Raw genomic sequence first — 20,183 nt, forward strand, 5'->3', positions numbered from 1 at the left:
TTGCCTTGCCATAGAAGTTTTGGAGGGGGGCAAGATAATAATTTCACATACCAACTCACTTAGGCAATTGCTGACTAGGGAGATGCATAATAAACTCTTTAAACACACACAACACCAACTCAACTCCTGATGTGGGAGCCAGCTCAGCTGACGCAGGCCCAAGAGCCTCGCCTCTAAACACACTAGGAAACATTCAAAAAGGAAAATTAATTAGGGCACATTCCTAACAGATTATTCATTCGGAAATTAATAAGTTTAATAGGTCAAACACATTTTTTCTTTAGCTATTTCTTTTAAAATGGAAGGCATGCGTGATTAATCTGATCAGTAGAAAAATCATCGAAGTGAGTCAAGAGTAGATAGGCTCATAATCCCCAAACTAGATGGCTCATTCACCTTTGAAGCTCAAGCACACTATAAAATATGGGGAGAATGTAACCCAACAATTATTAGCAGCCTAGGTTAAAGATGACAACTTGTACTCTTGTTATTACTTGTGTTAATGTGCTGCCTAAGTGGAGCAACAAATGACTGATTAATTAAAAAAAGTGGCAACACGCGATGACCCTGCAATTGTAATTAGCTAAATCTGTGAAAGAAGCTGTGGTGAAACCCACTGACCTCAGCCCCAGTAGCACATCTTAGACCGGAGAGCATCTTATTCCGTTTCAATGAACAATTTTTACAGCCGTATTCATAAACCTCCGGTCTTCTTTGAGGGTAATGTGGGTTTGTCATTTACAACACATGTAGAACTCATTATAAGGAGTTTGATCAAAAATATTGTTATAAGAAAGACCCTCCCCATAGCTGTAGTGTCGATCAGTAGCAGAGCTTTGAAGCAGCCAAGAATTTCGCTCCCTTTGTTGGGGCTATGTTATTGGAACAATATCAAACGGGGTCGGTGGGACGTTCGGGAAACAGAGGACAAAGAGGATGAACAAAGGGTAAAAGTGAGCAATAAACTCAAATTTCTTGATGGTGGAAGAGGAAGAGAGAATCAGCCATGAACAGGGTTTAATATGCTAACACTGTATAACACAGTCACACTGATTCACATACAGAGAGAAGGTTCGTTGAAGTCAACTGCCCTAACCCTCATTGCAAACCTTTGCTTGGGCATTTGCTAACATTTCCGGTTAGGAAAATCACGTTAAGTTTTAATAACAGCAACGAGCATGCTTTGCTAATACAAAACCGTACTTTACAAGAAAATGCAACACACAAGATAAATATAGCAAAAAAATTCTCAAATTGGCACACAAGATAAACAGTCTATTGAGTTTTCTCTAACTGTTTTGTTAAGAGAGTGCGATAATTGCTTTGAAATTATGTATAAATCACACGAGATATTGGCACCCCTGAGATTTAATCTATTTCCATGAAGAGAGGATTTATATTACCATTTGCAGCAATCATCAACAAAATAACAGCAGAATAAAATCAAACGAACATCGAATCTATATCAGACATTCCTTGATGCATCACGAAACTACCAATCGTTTAATTCCACAACCGACCAAACAGAAAACAAAAGCATTATACACTACCACTTCCCTAACAACCAAACACCTAACCCTAACCCTAGATACGCAACACAAAACAAATTAAAACAACCTTCGAACACCAAATCCACCAATCGAACGGATTCAAGAGCTAGTGAACTTGGTCACGGCCTTGGTGCCCTCAGACACGGCGTGCTTGGCCAATTCACCAGGCAACACAAGTCTCACCGCCGTCTGTATCTCCCGAGAAGTGATGGTGGGCTTCTTGTTGTACCTGGCCAGCCTGGACGCCTCCTGGGCCAGCTTCTCGAATATATCGTTGATGAAGCTGTTCATGATCCCCATGGCCTTGCTCGAGATCCCGATGTCGGGGTGGACCTGCTTCAGCACCTTGAAGATGTAGATCTTGTACGTCTCCACGCTCTTCTTCGTCCTCTTCTTCTTCTTTTCCCCAGCCGCAGCGGAGGCGTCTTTCGGCAGCTTCTTCCCCGCCTTGGGCTTCTTCTCCGCCGGGGCCTTCTCGGCTGCGGTCGTCTTCTTCTCCTCCGCCGGCTTCTTCTCCGCGGGCTTCTTCTCGGCCTTGGGCGCCATCGAATCTAGAGAGAGAGAGATTAGGTTTTCGAAAATAGAATTGGGAGATCTGAATTTGCTTTGATTTGGAACGGTGAGGGGATAAGGGTTGTGGTGGTGCTTTTATATTGAAGGTTGACGCTTTTTCATTGGGCAGCGAGGTATCACGCGGATCGCTGACTTGTATTCGGTATGCGCCGTTGGATTAAGATGTGAGAGAAAAGGAGTGGGATAACGGTTGAGATGCGATTTGGGATTTGGTGTTCGGCTTAAAACGGAGGGAACATTTGGGAGTTTCGCAATTTGGATTGCCGCCTTTTATTTATTTATGCTTTGTTTCGAATTTAGGGAAAGTGATGGAAATGAGGGAAAGAAAATGAGAGAAAAATTTTACTCCCTCTGTCTCATTTATTTATTTATCTTTTTTGGATATTCGGATCAGTTTTCAATTGTTTATATCTTTCATTATGAATTTTAAAAAATATACACTATGGATTTTATTTGATAGTTCTTGATTTGGTCAATAATCCAAAGTTTTTAAAATTATAAAAAATATTATAGATTAAGAGATATAAGTGTTTAAAGAATGATACGAATAACTAAAATGAACAATCAAAATTGGACGGAAGAAGTACTATTCACAAAACTTTAATTCTTTATTTTCTTTCCTCTTTCTCTCCAACCGAAACTTGAACAAATTTTTTTTAACTTTCCTTTCTTTTCTTTCACTTCCTCTGAGTGCGCTTGAACCATGTGTTTGGTTCAAAAGGATTTCCCACTTAAACTATCACTCTTTTTCACTTTACCCCCTTCCACTAAATAATTTACACCTTGTCTCCTTAATCTTCCATTTATAGTATTGCTTAGCCCTTTTGTCACTTTTCTGTTCGTACATATTTGAGTGTTAGAATTTGACATGATATGCATGTGTGCGTAATTCATGACTAAAATATCTCTTTCTCAATGAGACATTGCTATTTATAAGTTATGTGACTTGTTGTGAATGTATATATAAATATTCTTTACATTGTTTTCTAAGTACATCATCTAATTCAAGGAACATGCTTCTCTCTATTATTTAATTGCTATATGGAGCACACTACGATTATAATTTTGATCACTCGTCATTTGTAATTATTTTTAATATGAGTCGTAAAACAATGCTATACTAGTATCTTAGTGAAGACGAATATTTCCAACATAACTTGTTTATCTGTACATGTAATATTTGAATCTAAAGTTCAAATTATGATGGAAGAGTTATAAAAAAAAAGGAGCAAAGTGATACTAAATGATATGTTGGGGGGGCAAAGTATAGGATATTTTAGATGAAGGGGGTAAAATGAAAATTGATAGTTTAAGCAAATAATCTGTAATTAACCCAATACTAAAAGAAAAGATGCTCACGATTTTTGGATGTTGAATCTATTTTGGTCTGTTTGACAGCAGCTAGACACCCGTATACAGCAATCTGGGTGCTTTTATAACTAGTGTTTGTTTCACTCTTTGAATTTGAACTAGCGTCTGTGTCCGTTCGATGCATGAGATAAAAAAAATCATATTGGTGGTTTTTAATTCCCGTGCATCGAACGGACACAACGCTAATTGATATAAAAGATAATTTTATATTTTTTCCAGTTCTGTGTTCGATGCACGTTAACATTGGCCTCATTCTATGCACTGAAATACACGTGTGTGAAAAATAATTTTAAAGTATCACGTGATGGTATTCCAGGTGCATAGAATAATTTTTTTCTCCATATTCAACCCTCAACCCCAAGAGTCTCACTCCCTCTCCTACGTTCCAACACCACCCCTCCTCTCTTTATATATATATATATATATATATATATATATATATATATATATATATATATATATATATATATATATATATATATATATATTATATAAAAAATAAAAAACCTAGAAAATTAGGATTTAAAGATTGGAGACTTTAGAGGCTCACACACATTTCTATAATATATTGATGATAGATAGATAGATAGATAGATGATTTTGTCCTTATTCATGTGAATTTACCTTTTTACACTTTCATAAGTTCACTTTTTTACATATTAAGAGGTAATAGAGTAAACTTACACCAAATAAAGACAAAAAAAGAGGAGTGTATGTGGCAAAAAGAGGAATGTAGAAGTCAATTTCCATAAATTTAATTCTATGTATCCCAGTATCCGAATCAACTTGCGCGCATATTGACTATTCTGTAGGACATCGATCCATAATCCACTAGCAAGAGACTCAATTAAAGCTAGACAAAATCCAAATAAGATTTTTAAGTGATCAACCAAATGTAGTGGATCATATCTAACTTCAAAATCATTTGTCAAGGAAAGCATGCTATCGATGAAGGTACAATGCTCTTCAATTTACATTAGTTATGGTAAGATTCTTGCTGGGGTTTCATTCAACACGAAGTCTACGTACACAATTTTGAACACAGTGCTTCTTGTCGTTTTTTTTTTTTTTTGGGGGGGGGGGGGGGTGGGTGGGTTTGGTTGTGTTTCTACTTCTGTTTCCCTGTTTTTATTTTTATTGATTTCGTTGTCCCTTCGGTATTTTTTCTTTTCAATGAAATTGTGGACCATAAATGGGTATATCACCATTGCATTAAAATCAACTTTGCTTAATTGGAGAAGAAAGGGTAGCCCAAATGAGTAGGTTCTCCCTTTACCAAGACAACAGAGGCGGCGCCACATTCACGCCAGAGTTATCATATGAACACCATTTCCTTGGCATAATTGTAAGTAGTATATATGCGATCTTTTAGTACGCCTGTTAAGTAGAAGATGTTCCTTTGTGATGTAGGACAAGATCGTAGGAATTTATTAACAGTATTTTTTTAACGGTCTTGATATTGTCAGTTCATTGGGCTGACGATAAACACATTAGAAGACAAAAAAACACGTATTTCTGTGTACTTTTTATATCCTTTAATACACATTAACACACTCACTATTGTTAATCCATTGGGTTGATTTTAAAATTTTTCTTTTTTTAATCAAGGTCAAGACATTGCAACATCAACATAATGCTCATTTATTAGATTTTTTTGGAGTGCAACAATTTGATTGGGTTCCCAATATTCGTCTAGTGAATCTTGTCCTAGATCACTTTGAAATAAAACTTCCTAACACAAGTACACAACAGATCCAATCTCCTTGTTGAAAGATTAACAATCACCAAAAAGTCCCCATCGTTTAAACCCAATTCCACTATTTGAATCTACTCGAAATTAGCATCGATGAGTCCATTTGTACCCAAAACTTATTTGATAATTTTGGATGGTTAACCTCGTAGTGCTAAACCAATTGGGGTTAGCTCAGTTGGTCATAACTTTTATATTTCACAAGGAGATCAGGAGTTCGAATCTTTCTGTCTGTGTGTGGGTGTATTTGTTGGGATTATTTCCTCCCTTAATGAGGTTTGTAGTTGGGTTGGTCTTATAGTGATTGTGGTCCCTCTGATTGACTTATTTATCCTGTTGGTTCAGTTGTTGGGTTTGATTATCTCGTGGATTCTCACGATAAATACAGTGTCCCGTGATTTATATTTTGTACTTCATAAATGATGTAATGATCTCTTATACCGATTGGCCAAAAAAAAAAAAAAAAAAAAAAAAACAAACCTCGTAGTGTTATGTTGCATTAAACTTATCTTTGTGTATTTACCAAATTGAAATCATACTCAAGTGTAAATTCAACTTTTGGGCCTCTTACGTACTTCTACGAGCAAAAAAAAAATCAATCTAAAATTTTGAAAATGTAACGCATAATAAAGTAGATTTCTCCGAGCAGTGATCATTACAAGGGCTTACAAGTGTCACTAGGCCGGTCACACTAGTGATTAACTTATACACCATAATTTTTTTGTTTTGTCCTTATTCAATTATATTTTGCATTTGTTAGTTTTACGTTAATATTTTTTTTTGTGATATGGGCAAGTAAGGACGAGAGGAATCGGAAAAGTAAAAAATTTTGACTTTTAAACAAGTATTTTGGAAAATATTCAAGAAAAAATTCAAAAACTGACTTTTTGAGTTTTTCTTTGGATATTTTCCAAAATACTTGTGTAAAAGTTAATTTTTTTTTTACTTTTCCAATTCTTCTTATCCTTACTCACACATATCACATAAAAGTTTGGTGTAAAACTAACAAATGCAAAAAAAAAATTGAATAAAGACAAAACAAAAAAATTATTTTGCATAAGTTAATCACTATCGTAAACACAATCTCTTCTTCCATTATTAGTTACAAAAGTAGTATTAATTACGCTTAAATAAGCAATCTTTCATGCAATTGGCTTATTTTTTAGGGTAGTGATTTTCACATTCCCTTTTTTCTTTTTATAGCCGCACTCCCTCTTTTTGTGTAAATTTTTTTTTTTGGGATCCATTTTGAGGTATATTTACAACGTTGTTCTTCAAATTGTGAAATAGTATACAAATAAAAGATTAATTTTGTAAATTCAAATGATGAGAGGACAAAAAAAAGTGCAGTTAAAAAAAAAGAGGAATGTGAAAATCAATCACTTATTTTTTATGCCTATTATATAATTTTACACAAGATTTGGGACCCCTAATTTTTAACACTAAATTTGGAAGCCTGAGAGCAAGCCTTCATCACCTTCCCTCGGGGACGGGCGTGCGTGTAGTGGGATGAACTTGAGTGTTCGTCGCTTATCTCGATTTTGACTAACCACTCAAATGAATACTCTTACATTCAGGAGCTGCCACTACAAAAAACAAGGTCCTCGGTCTGAGTTAGTATCTCATTCCCTACTCTTAGATTAGGTCAGAGTATTTTCGGGTGACGACTCTCGGGCGCGCCGGTCGGAGAGCCCACAATCTATTATCATTTGCGGATAGCAGACTATTTATTATGCGTCGTCATAGAAGCCATGAATTAGCAGAAACCTTACAAAAGTACAAATCATTCTTCAACCATATTAATGCTCTCTCGTTTGCGTTCACTGATTGGATTATACTCCTATTAAAGTGGTAATGCTCCTTCTTCAATGCTAATAATAAGTGATTGTGAAACAGAGACAAAACAGAGGCATCAATGGGGCATATAGTCTCTTGACTTCCCAGGTGAATGGTTTTTTTTTTTTTTAAATTCCAACTTATTGGGTTGTCAAATATTCCGGTTCAAAATTTTTGGGAGAACTTGTGGTTTGTTATATTTCCCTATCCATTCAATTATTGCTGGTCTCAAGTCATATGATACCCGAATAAGAAGTGATGAATTATTAATTCATCATTTTCGTAATCCTATAAAAACAATTGTTCACATGTTTTTACTGGAGGGGCTCAATTTGGATAGTAGCAATCTTGAGGAGTAATGAGAATGCGACACCATACTTCTATGATTTCGGCGTTTGGGAAGAACATGAATAGGAATGTGATGCCACACTCTCAGGATTCCTATCTTTGGAAGAGACAGGAATAAGATTGTGATTTTTGACGATACATTCGACCATGAATCACATTACCGAATTGAGTGAGAATATGATCCCTCTTTCACCTCATGAAAATATTGACTTTGATAAATTTCGAAAAAATTTGATTCATGTATAAGATTACTGAATTAATCCAAAAACTAGAATGAAATTACTTCAAGTATTGTATTCCTAGAAATTTCATTCCTAGTAATTATATTTCTATTCCCACTCAATAAAATTCTTAGAAATTTGATTCCTAGTATTCAAATTTCTATTTCTATTCAAATTCGGGCCTTGTTTATATTGATCCGAGAAGCATCCTCTCGAGACACACTCTCTAGAAATCCTAACCCTATCCTACCCTTCTTCTTCAGCCTGGGGGTAATTTAAGTTGAGATTATATTACATTTCAATGTGCCTTTAGGCACAGAATTTAGCTAGCATGTGTAAAAACATAGGGGAAAATGACGGCTAAAGACGTGTTTGAATAATTAACACCCGTCAAAAACATTTTTAACATTAAAAAATATTCTTAGCTTGTTCTTGATGGATATTAATTATCAAAACACGTCTTGGGCCGTCATTTTCCCAAACACGTACATACTCCTCCTATATTGGGAATGATGGGCCTGCGGTTCACGAACGGGCCCAAACTGCACCCAAAATTGATCTTCATTCGGGTTCTGGTGCAAGACCGCAAATGATAGTTCGGGTGGAGGTAATGATAGGGTGCTGACGGTTTCTATTTCAAACAACTTGACAGCTGTATTTTGATGAGTCATACCGTACGCGCACGAATCATTCAAACTATCAACGAGACATTTTTAACACTGCCAGTTGTAATCTTCTGGATCGCCCGAACATTCCTACTAACGCGGGTCGATCGGGAACCGGGGACTACTAGATAATTTCCTCTTCCCAAACCGGAGAGAGAACCCTCCCTCCTCACTTTCTCTATCCTCCCTGGAGCAGTAGTAAATGATAGTTTGCGCAGGCGGAACATCGCGCACCCTAAAGAAAAGTCAAGCCAAATACCGCGAAGGTAAAGGAGCTGCGCATCTTAGCCTCCCCCCATCCCATCGATCAACCTCGTTTCCTCCCCTCCCATTCGGTAAACGTTACCAGACTCTCTCTCTAGATCTCCATCCTCCTCCATGCTCGATCTCTTTCTTTCTCTCTCTCTTGTTTTCATTGTTGTATCTGATTTTGATGTTGCGTTTTTTTTTTTTTCTTCCTTTTCTTCTTCCTGTTTTGTGAATAGGTGTACGTGTTGCATGTGGTAGGGTGTTCGGATCGATTCTCCAATGGCTGCTCCACCTGCAAGGGCTAGAGCTGATTACGATTACCTCGTCAAGCTCCTCCTGATCGGAGATAGCGGTACGTGTTATTTCAATTTTCTTCTCGTGCGAAATGTGTTTTCTTTTATGAATCTCCGTCGTGAATTTGGGGATATAAGATTAGGTAGATGGGTTGGTGGTGTTGTGGTCGCGATTTGTTTGGAGTCTGGTGTAATTGAGGCATTAAAAAGTTGGTTTTTGGAAGGATCGAGTTGGATTCAGATTCTTTGTTCCAAGTTGCTTACCCACTTATAAGTCAATAAACATTTTGATGCATTTGTTGTGTGAATTGTCCATCATGGAAGAAAATATTTCAACTTGTGTAGATGGTGGTATATATTGATGCCATCAGTAAAGACAAAATAATAATGCTGTTAATTGGAGATACGGGAAAAGAAAATAATATGCTAGGGAGTAGCGACACATGCACAAGCACTCACATTGTTAGGCCCCAATTCAAATACGTTTTATGTTCTTTACCTATTCTGGATGTCATACATGGGAAAGGCCAGATATATACCAATATAAAGTATCAATTAGCCACACTGTTGTGGAACCGGAATACGACCCCTAGGATTCCCCACCTAGGGGAGAATGACAATCCAAACTAATTCAAGAGAACCAGAAGATTTTTATTCAATCGATAATTTATAAACTTCCTGCAGGAGTCCTTTAAAGCGGCCCAAGAGATAACAACCAAAATAAAAGATAATCATAATCTAACAAGATAAATCCTACCTTTCCAATACGATAAAAGCTAGATAACAAAATGAAATGGATGAATCCTAAATAATAAAGGAGAAATAACATAATGGTAGCTCAAATGGGCCCACAATCATGCATCCATATGGACACTAGGTGGGCCATCCTCCTGCTTGGGCTTCGATACACACTTGAGAACCTAGTGTCCGCACGACACACACATACTTGTTTGGAACATCAACTTTTTAGTCCTTTCTTTGCTTAACTATTTTAATATGTTACCAAACGTCCAAGTAATGTTCATATGCACCCTTTGTTACTGATTCTTTGGCTTCATTGTATAGTGTATACAACATTTTGTTATTCTGTGCATAGTTTCAAAATTTAGAGTACAATAAATAGAAAATAGAGGCACTTTTGTGGAACAAGGTCTCTGCTTGACGTTGCATGAAGGAAAACACTCTGTCTTATGTTCTCACATTTAAAACTTGGATATTGACAGGGAATGTTGAAATTTTCATGCAAGAATTAAATACTCACAATGCAGGCTTACAATTTGTTTTTCAGAGTTGTGTACGCGTAGGATAGGAACATATAATTTCCTATGATAGTGGGTCTCTGATAGAAGACGTTGTTTGTGTACAAACAAAGCTGCTTCTTGTATCAACCTGTATAGGACAGTAGGGTACCAAATAGTTGGGCTGAGCTCGAGCAAGCAGTTTTTCGTTTGTCATCACATGCTTATTTCCTGTTCTACCTCTCTGCTAAGTCAGTGCTGAAATGTAGTTTATAATGGAACTGCGATCTTTCAATGGCTTCGGGAATCCCATGTTATTGAATTAATTAGCAATTTGCTAGGATTTGCTGGGTGGCAGATCATTAAAGGATGGTTGCACTTGCACCTGGTTGAGACGGGGTGCTGTGTAATTTAATTATAAATGGGAGGCTTGTTTGTTTTGTGCCATAGAGTGGTGAACTTGATTTGAGTAGGTTATGAGATGCAATCCTTCTGTTGTGATTGTTGTTTGCTAGTGTATTTCTCTTCTCTACTATTGATGTTATGGAAATCCTATGTAGAAGAACATTTTATATTCTAGGCTGGAAGACAGCATTTAGATTTGATGATGGCATAATTTGAATGCTGAGACAAGGATAGTGACGGGATATATAACCTGTTAGTGCAAGGGTTCTGCGTCCATCATGTTCTGACTTCTGAGTTCTTGTTGAGCACACAGTACCAAGTTTGATAGATACCTGTTTACTGCAGCCTCAATTGGAAATGATTATTGTTACATGATTCTCTGAGCTTTTGTAATACCCATAGTCCAATGTTTCTTTGATCTGCTTCTCTTGATCGCTTTGCAGGTGTGGGCAAGAGTTGCCTTCTTTTGCGTTTCTCAGATGGTTCCTTTACAACCAGTTTTATCACCACCATTGGGTAGTCAATCTATGACATCTTGAGTTGAATTGTGCAAACATATATATGCTTTGTTTTTGCCTCTGGAAGGTGTCCCTTTAACCTTTCTGAGCTCATTACCCACTTACAGCATTGACTTCAAGATAAGGACCATTGAGCTTGATGGCAAAAGGATTAAGCTTCAAATCTGGGATACCGCTGGTCAGGAACGGTTCCGAACAATCACCACAGGTGAGTTCCTGACTTGGAAGATATTCTCTCTTTTCCCCTTTTTTTTTTTAATATCATTTTGGGTGCGATGGGTGTGGAAAGAATAAGTCAGTGAAAGACCCAGGAAAACAGAAGATCAGAAAAAGAATGCCTAAGAGCATAAGCACATGGATAAGGTCACACTAAGACGTCAATTTTGGATCCAAATTCGAGATTACCTGGGTCTAGGAGATCCTTTCACTGACTTATTATTTCCATTACATTTTCGAAAAGTATAGAATCATGTAAATAAAATGTAGGAAAAAACTAGTCAAAAGAACTACCGTGTAGCTCTTGGAAAACTCTTCCTAACCATTTGTCACACGAGGAAGAAATAGTAGTGGGTTCACTGTCGCTTTCAAAGACCTGTCCACTTTTAGAACAGCTAATATTGGAAAAGATTCAGGGTGTTACTGCTTTAATTACATTGCAGCTAGTGTGCGTCCCGTTCTTCTAAGATGCTAATCAAATTGTAAGAACCATTTGCTAGTGCATACCATTTCTTTGAAGACGTGATGAAATTTTGAATATGTACACTACAGTAGGTCCACTGTAAGAACCATACACAGGATCATGTTTATCATTCTTTTAGTTCTCACAGTGTCAGATCGTTGGTACTCTTAAGATGTCAGTGGGTTTAAGGTGCACATACAAAGTCTGTAAGCTTCTACGTCCTTCATATGGTGCTTTCTTTAGTAGTCAACTAGTTATAGTCTATCTTTGTGATTCTTGCTTTACAAGTGCTTTATATTAGATACTTTTGCATGTATTTGGTTTTTCCTTTACTTTTCCCGTCTTCTAATTTTGAATTGTATGCCAGCTTACTATCGCGGAGCCATGGGTATTTTACTGGTGTATGACGTTACAGATGAATCATCTTTCAACAGTAGGTGGAAGATCCCTTAACATTTTTCTCTTCCTGTTTTCATTGTTATTTGGAAGGTTCTTCTGGGGCCTTGCTGTTATGTGTCAATATCTTAACGATGATCTATAAACCTTTATGCTTCATTGATTCTCTTTCTTTGGACCCGTGTCCACAACATTTTTCGAAATTCAAGTCCTCCATATGTACATTGCTAGTGCCAGCCTTAAAGGGTTTATCGGGTGAATATCTGTGGTGTTTTGCAAAACTGCTCTCACCAGTATGTCTTGCTTTCTTTACTGATTCCTGAAGATCTTGCTTCACACTTTTGGCAGACATTCGAAACTGGATTCGGAACATTGAACAGCATGCGTCGGACAATGTCAACAAGATACTAGTAGGAAACAAGGCTGACATGGACGAGAGCAAAAGGGTAAATTATTCTGTTTGAAGTTCTCTACAGCTTCTCAAACCAGTCCTTTCTGTTCCTCTTAATTTGTTTCAGATTTCAATTTCCAAGTTCAGCTCATTACTTTGAATAATTTCCATTGCACTGTTGGTTAAAATCTCTACAGGCTGTGCCAACGTCTAAGGGCCAGGCACTTGCTGATGAATATGGCATTAAATTCTTTGAAACTGTACGTATGAATACGGGATTTCTTTTGAAGATGAAACGACAATAATTTATGCCTCTTATGTAATGGAGCTTTTGTTTATTGCAGAGTGCAAAGACAAATCTCAACGTTGAACAAGTGTTCTTCTCAATAGCAAGGGATATAAAACAAAGGCTTGCTGACACCGACTCCAGGGCAGAGGTACTTAGATTACATGTCTCCTATTGTGAATAAGGAAACGGCACTTTTGAGTTTGGGATTGATTACTCTGTATCAAATGCTGAAAACTATAATTGTGTTCTCCAGCCTCAGACGATCAGAATCAATCAACCAGACACGGGAGCTGGGGCTGGTCAAGTTGCGCAAAAATCGGCTTGCTGTGGTTCTTAAAGGAGCGAGATAGGAATCATGGCACAATTTGGACGCTACTCTTTGGAGAAGAGACAGAAGACACCAATTGTGATGACCACCGTGATGGGTGGTTGTAATTTTTCTAAATGTCAATTCTTTCTAAACTTGGTTGCTGTGTGTGAAAGATACGACCTTATTACTGCAGAAAATTTTCCTTTTCTTTTGTTTATGTTAAGGTTGCCGATACTTTCTTTTATTTTTCCCAACTACTTTAACTCTTTTGCTTGGAATGTGACCATACATGTTTACATTATTTGTTGCCGGTCACTCTGTAGAAAGCAAGTAGAAGCAGTGTTACTTAGTGAAGCAGATCTGCCTCATATCTCCTCTTTCCAAGATTATGGAGAAGAAATCATTTTGATTTAATCAAAGATATGAAATGCAATGCAATCTGCATCATGTCCTCTCTCTGTTTGGTGAGGTTGTTTTACTGAAGCAACAAAGAACACAAATTTTATGGAGGGAAGCACCGAGAATCAACCATAATTCACACAAAGTCTACTAATGCCAATTGATGAAGCAAAAACACTACGAGGGATGGACCAGTTGCCATAAATAGACAACTGGAATTCCAAGGGAAGGATTCATGCAAATTTTGACCTCCAATGCAAACTCCAGAATGACTAGGACAAGTCAGTATCCAGCTTTCTTGAGCTGAAGAAATAAAAGCTAAATTTCCAGTTAACCTTGTCTCGCATTGACAACTCGAAGGGTGCTTGAGGTGGTACCTAAACCAACAGATTTCCCGTAACCAAACAGCATTTCATACATAGTACAATATTCAGAGTATCGTTTAACAAACCCACTATAGATTACAGAGATGAACATATCTCACATGTCGACAACCTTAAAAACTACTATAGATTACACACTTCCTTTCCATAAATTCGTTGAAGCTCACGAGTTGCTGCTTGAAATGATTCTAAGGCAGAAAGAAATTGGAAGATAATGAGTAGGGTAAAAGTAAAGTACCAGCACACACTGGTGACAAAGCACTTGAACTCCATCAATGGATAAGATGAACGAAACCAAAAGATAGAGAAGATCACTCTTACCTTTCCAAATGCGGAAGGACTTTTGATTGATGGGCGAACCAGTTACAGTTTGAACTGCATCAAACAACTGACTCTCCGGCGTGCTCTTCAAGTCTTGCACTATTTGATAAATAGTCTTCCCACTTTCGAAGTATATGTGGTTGTTTGGGTGCTTTGTTTTGCAACCAGCATGGCGCTCAAACTCGTAAGCGTTTAGCACCTACAACCCATTTAGTCAAAAAATTACACCCCAAAAATTTGACCCAAAATAAACACCACATTCAGTTAGTTTACCTTTGAGTAATTGCATGAGTGACATCCACAAAGATAGCCGGAACCTTTTATAACTCCACGGTGCTCCTTATCATATGAAAAGAGATAAGTCACTAAAAAGCAAATTTACGAAACATAAACATAAAAGAAAAGAAAATTACCTCCCGTGACAGGGAAACATACTTCACAGGCACGCCATCAAGTATACCAGTTGAAATCAAGCTTCTGACATTTGAAGGAAAACTATTTGGAGCCTGTTTCTTAGTTGCTTTTGACTCTGACTTATTCTTGGACGAAGACTCTGGTCTGGATTTAGCAACCTGAGAGACATTTGTAAGTGCGGTTGCATTGGATGCATCCATCTCTTTTTTTTCCGGTGTTTCTGATGTTTGAACTGAAGATTGATCATACATAAACTGATAGCTGTTCAAGGGTCGAACCAATGGTTCAAAAAGAGGTTCATCATTAAAGCCACCAAAAGATATTGTATTGGTCTCTCCCTTACTATAAGGTTGAGCAATTGATATGCTATTGTCATTGCCCTTTTCAGAGGCAGAGGGTATGGATCTGATGTCCGCAGCACCCTTGTTGTAGGTATGGCCCATTAACATACTACTTTCATCGTCATTACTAAACCCTTGCCCCATCGATATGAAATTGGTTTCATTGCCATCAGAATAGGCCTGTCCAATGGAGGGATTATTATAATTTTCCTTTGGTCCACGCAAACCATTGCCCGAGTCCTTAACCTGATTGACTTTGACTTTTCTAATACCACCATAGCTAACATATATTTCTGGATCCTCGATATTATGAGTTATAGACAAACCCATGGATGAATCTTTTCCAAATTGCTCATCAACACTTTTTCTCCCCATATTCGAGCCATCCATTCCAACAGGAGCAATATTTTGTTCAGTAAAATTGAAAGGCCTGTTCGTCTCAGCTCCAAATAACCGGTCCATGAATTGGCTTGGGACTGATTGAAAACTGGCAGCATTCTCCCAAGGAGAAGGATTTGCATTTAAAATTCCTGCAGTCAATTTGCTATTTGGAGTTTGTACAGCTTGCTTCTTGTTGGGGAATAGATCTGGTTCCGTAGCATCATCAAACCACTGGTGAGAACGCTTTGATTCAATCCTTGCTGTGTTATCGTATGCCGCATCAGTGTCAGATAAGTGTCCACCACCTTTTGCCATCCAAAATCCCTTGTTCTGGAAAGACTGCCAGAAGATAATCAATAGAATAACATAAAATCGGATGATTTCGGAATGTGGCTATACACTAGCCAAAAGATATTGGAGCCTGTAAAGTTGATACAACCGAGTAGCTATGACCAACTTTGCCATAAAGGTTCATGAATATAATAAAAACAGTTCATGGTATGTGTTCAACCACAAAATGAAGATGCATAAGAGCAATATAGAGAGCTGGGTGACCACCCTATTTATGTTGCAAATAGTAGTTACTCAAAATGTGTGAGTATGCGAACTTAGATCTTGCGTAGAAATTGGTAAACATTTAAGGACTTCCTATAACAGTGATTAGACTGCATCAAATCATAGAATTGGACACGACAACGTGATCAACTCCATCGTAGCACCACTATGGATACATTATCCAATATCTTGTAATTCAATGGTTTTCTTCAGAATCTTTCAGAATTTTTTGCAAAGGAATGATGCAATGTACTCAGAGTTAAAAAAAGCTGGAGGGTCAAGTGTAAAAACTAACAAATCAAACCAACTCTGCAACATGGCAACCTTTCTGTGAAATAATTTCAACAAGCAGGTCAGCACCCAAGTCATTCATCCCAGCAGGCCAGCACACCATTGTGGTAGGGATGGATACTTGATCCACTTGTCCAAAAGCGCACCCACACGACATGGGAACAGTACGGCTGGGAGTTGTCTATGGCATACAAGGTAGGTGTAACCTGATGTAAGTTAGAGGAACTGGTTTTCCCACCCCACCCCAATCATGAATGCCATGCAGAGGAGCACTACCTTTTGAGACTGAAGCACCACGTAGGAGACTCAGAGGTTAACAAAGCACATAGAAACAACAGAAAAGGTCTGCTGAAATGATTTTCGCAGAACAAGTTGCATTATATAGGATCATAAAACTGTATTGTTTTTTGAAATTTAACACAAAAATGAAAAAATATAGACCGTTTGAATATAGGCGGTCGAATAAAATGCCTACAGCTCTCCGCAAAGAAGAAACCCCACAAGCCCAAACCTTTCCCCACTTTTACATGAGATTGAGAGCATGGTTGTTCTTGAAGGATAATATAATCTTTAGTCACACTAGAATCAGCACACATGCCCAACTCGTTTTGATTCCTATACTGAAGAGTGGTCAAGTATTTAGATGCCTTTCATTATGATCATGGTGTGGGTGTGCTATAATTTTCCACTAGAAAGACAATACAAACTCAATATTGCTATAATTTCAGTGGTATTTTGAGAGTAACAACTTTGTGCATATATTGCCAAAAGTTAGGTTCGTCTCTGATCCTCCCCTGCCCATACCCCCAATGGTTGGGGACTAGATGAGTTCTGTTATGGTTGTTGTTGAAAGACAACACAAGCTCAATAAGTGTTGAGTTGAATCTATGTGCAGTGAGGGATTTTGACCATCTGATTTGCGTCCTCCAGCGAAAACGTATGTGGAAGCGTGCAACATGTCATATGTGCATGTAGGAGTACTTAAGAAGGAAATAATCTTATTCCTCCAAAAGCTTTATAGCTAGAAGCACCCACACTTTGTATTGCATCATTCCATGGCGCTGTTTAGATGTTACAAACCTCTGAACATAAAAGACACTGCAATTTCCAGATCTCCCACAGTAACACCTCCACTCATGAAATTATCACGTTGGCCTGAAATCCCCAGAACCATTCAATCTCACTACTAATCAACTAGATTAAAAACTTTACAGTGTGCAGATAGAGTCGCTTCAAATTCATCAAAGCTAAGACTACTGTCCATCAAATTCCATTCAAGCTCTCACCAGTAACCTATATATATTTGTAGTTTGTACACGTGCGCGCGCACAATAATGCACACATGCATTATATTTGCCTGTACGGTATGCGTGTACTGTAACATCATGTATACATGCGGGCATTCAAATAAAAAGCCCAATACCTCACATCAACCCATGTGGAATTCGGATGCATAAAGGGAAAAGAAAACAGAAGAAATGCAATTACTTTTCAAAATTAATTTTAGTTGGTAACCAACCTTACTAATTAACCTATAACTTCTTTAACCGAGCACCTCTTAATTTTCATCTCTATTTTTTCCCAACCTAACAGAACAAAGCAAGGAGTTCAATTCTTTTCCTATCAATTTTTTAGCCCTCTTCTCCTTCCCTTTTCATTCAGGACCCTTTTTTTAACATGAAAGAATAAACCACATACCATTTTGCAGTTTCCAGTCCAATGTCTACGGATTCAAACCCTCATTGCCTGCAAAACAAAACCCACGCTTCAAACGCAGCTAATTACTAAAAAGTCATCACTTTAAGCAAATTTCACCCACAAAAAAGCAATTAAAGTTGATTGTACGAGCACTAAAGATGAAAATAAAACCCTAACAATTAAATACCCAAACCCTAAAATTGAAGGTTGAGAGATGAGCAATACCTCCGACGAACGATTATTAGGGAGACGCGTTGGTACACCGACGGCGAACGGCCGGCGATTGAGGAGAGAGAAAGTTAAAAGAGGGGAGACGGAGATTAGTATGGTGTCTGAGGAGCACTCGATTTTTGCTCGTGAAAGGGGATAATGAAAGGTAAATGCACCTGCATGGTCACATGTCCCGGTTGCGTCTGTTTGGGCCGTACACGTGCCCCGCATTGAAATCGATCAGGCACGTCAGCATTGCCGAGCCGGCTGAGGGGTGAAGAGTAGGGCTGCAAACGAACCGAGTCGTTTGCGAGCGGTTTGCAGCTCAACTCGTTAGTGGCTCGTTTAAACTCGGCTCGAAAGTTAAACGAACGAGGTCAAGCTGATTTTTTCAGCACGTTGCCGAGCTCGAGCTAGGATAAGCTCAGCTCAAGTCTGCTCTCGAGCCCGGGTATATATATTTAAGTTTAGAATTTTTATTGTTATTTCATAATTTGTTCTTTCCGTTTTCACTTTCTAGTCAACCAAGGGAGACGAGAGTACACACACCAGTACACTCCCACTCCATAGGAAAATAAAAGATATATACCTTCACAATCAAAATATTCTTGGTTGTATTAGACCTATGCGAGGGTATATGTACATTTTTCGTTAGTTCGTTGAAGCTCGTGAACAAGCTTAAGCTTGAGCTCGAGTCAAGCCAAGGCCCGCTCGGCTGGAGCTCGACTCGTTAAGTTTTCATTGAGCTCGAGCTTGAGCTCGAGTTAGTTAAAAACTTAATAAACAAATTTGAACACTGTAAAACTCGATTCGGCTCGTTTGCAGCCCTAGTGAAGAGGGTATTAAATGGGTGGTGATTAGATGGAACCAAATTCTCAACAAGAAATCCACTCTTGCGCATAGCTCGATTAGTTCATAGTGACAAACTCCAGTGTTTACTAACAGGAACCGATTAAAGTTGGAACAAAATCTCGTATCAACAGAATCCCACAAAAATTAGTATGGTACCTAAAAGTTTCCGAACTGATCAAATTCCTAATTCTATGCCTTATATACACGCGGACCTCTTGCGTTCTGATAAGTGAGAATGTTAAAGTACGGTAACAAGTACTGTAGAATACGTTAAAGAAAAATGTGTGGTACTGGTGAGATTATGAATCAAACTAGGTAGCTTGCTCAAATGCAATGAGAATCAATAAATCAACCGTACAAAAAAGAGAGACTAAAGTTCCGTTTGTGTAACTATATGGAATGAAAATAAATGGTTTGGTACAGGACGCCGGGCTAAAAATAAAATCAATTGAACAAGTAGTGTGCTTGATCTTTTTTTTTTTAATCGATCGAAGAAATCATTTTACATCAGATATGAAGTACGGAGTACAAGCTCAGCACACTATGTCAATTGTAATAGTCCACGAGATAATCTAAGCCCAACAACTCAACTAATATAAAAAATAAATCCATTATAGGGTAGAAAGAAAGAAAGAAAGGAAAAGTCCTTTAAGAGAAGAATACCCACACGCATGTGGGAAGACTCGAACTCTTGATTTTGTAATAAGATGCGGGAGTCCTGATCAACTAAGCTAGCTCCAATTGGTTCAACAAGTAGTGCTTGATCACAAACCTGACTAACGACAACCAGTTAAATTAACTAATTTAAGTATTTGTGTAGCTGATGCTGATTAACTGACCAAGGGCCTAATTTGGAATACAACCGTACTTGATGACCAAAAGGCCTAATCCAAGGGGTTTGCACTTTGTAGAAAGATATCATTGATCCACAAAGACCTGTTCTATGCACACAAATAAATAGGTAACATATTTTGCACAGATTTTTTTGTGGGACTATGGGTCTCACACAAAAAATCCAATCCGTTAATTAAATGTAAAATATTTTTCCAAGGGCCCCTGAAAAAAATCAGCTCAATTTAATACCTACATATGTACGATCTAATCATCAAACTTTTCATTCAATTTTCAAAATAACGAAATGTTAAATGATTGGATCAAGTACCTATAAGTACCGGATTGAGCTAATTTTTAGCGATGGCTCTTGAAAAAATGATTTACATTTAATGAACAACTCAGATTGTTTGTATGAAACTCGT

General features: G+C 37.8%; 3 protein-coding genes across 7 annotated transcripts; 1 reads left to right on the plus strand and 2 right to left on the minus strand.

Annotated features, from left to right (window-relative positions):
• Positions 1-1,438: 1,438 nt before the first annotated feature.
• LOC131314775 (probable histone H2B.1) lies at positions 1,439-2,190 on the minus strand. The gene has a single exon (XM_058343621.1). It carries the CDS (start codon positions 2,094-2,096, stop codon positions 1,650-1,652), a length of 447 nt encoding a protein of 148 aa, XP_058199604.1. The 5' UTR covers positions 2,097-2,190; the 3' UTR covers positions 1,439-1,649.
• A 6,282-nt stretch (positions 2,191-8,472) lies between these two features.
• Positions 8,473-13,383, plus strand: LOC131314780 (ras-related protein RABE1c-like). 2 transcript variants are annotated; one of them, XM_058343625.1, is made up of 9 exons: positions 8,473-8,649; positions 8,800-8,915; positions 10,943-11,015; positions 11,125-11,225; positions 12,064-12,129; positions 12,441-12,538; positions 12,681-12,743; positions 12,828-12,920; positions 13,026-13,383. In XM_058343625.1, exons 2-9 carry the CDS (start codon positions 8,843-8,845, stop codon positions 13,107-13,109), a joined length of 651 nt encoding a protein of 216 aa, XP_058199608.1. In that variant the 5' UTR covers positions 8,473-8,649; positions 8,800-8,842; the 3' UTR covers positions 13,110-13,383. The 2 variants fall into 2 exon arrangements, with proteins under 2 accessions (XP_058199608.1, XP_058199609.1); XM_058343626.1 differs by having other exon boundaries at positions 8,524-8,580.
• Positions 13,384-13,871: 488 nt separating this feature from the next.
• Positions 13,872-18,274, minus strand: LOC131314782 (uncharacterized). Of its 4 annotated transcripts, none has more exons than XM_058343629.1 (6): positions 18,091-18,274; positions 17,866-17,913; positions 14,599-15,660; positions 14,459-14,524; positions 14,186-14,384; positions 13,872-14,052 (listed from the first exon to the last, which is right to left on the minus strand). In XM_058343629.1, the coding sequence occupies exons 2-6, from the start codon at positions 17,866-17,868 to the stop codon at positions 13,988-13,990; spliced, it is 1,395 nt and encodes a 464-aa protein (XP_058199612.1). In that variant the 5' UTR covers positions 17,869-17,913; positions 18,091-18,274; the 3' UTR covers positions 13,872-13,987. The 4 variants fall into 4 exon arrangements, with proteins under 4 accessions (XP_058199612.1, XP_058199613.1, XP_058199611.1 ...); XM_058343630.1 differs by having other exon boundaries at positions 14,599-15,651; positions 18,091-18,245; XM_058343628.1 differs by having other exon boundaries at positions 13,872-14,384; positions 14,599-15,651; positions 18,091-18,245.
• Positions 18,275-20,183: the final 1,909 nt, after the last annotated feature.

This window comes from Rhododendron vialii, chromosome 13a (assembly GCF_030253575.1).
Source record: "Rhododendron vialii isolate Sample 1 chromosome 13a, ASM3025357v1".
In the NCBI taxonomy this organism is placed as follows: domain Eukaryota; kingdom Viridiplantae; phylum Streptophyta; class Magnoliopsida; order Ericales; family Ericaceae; genus Rhododendron; species Rhododendron vialii.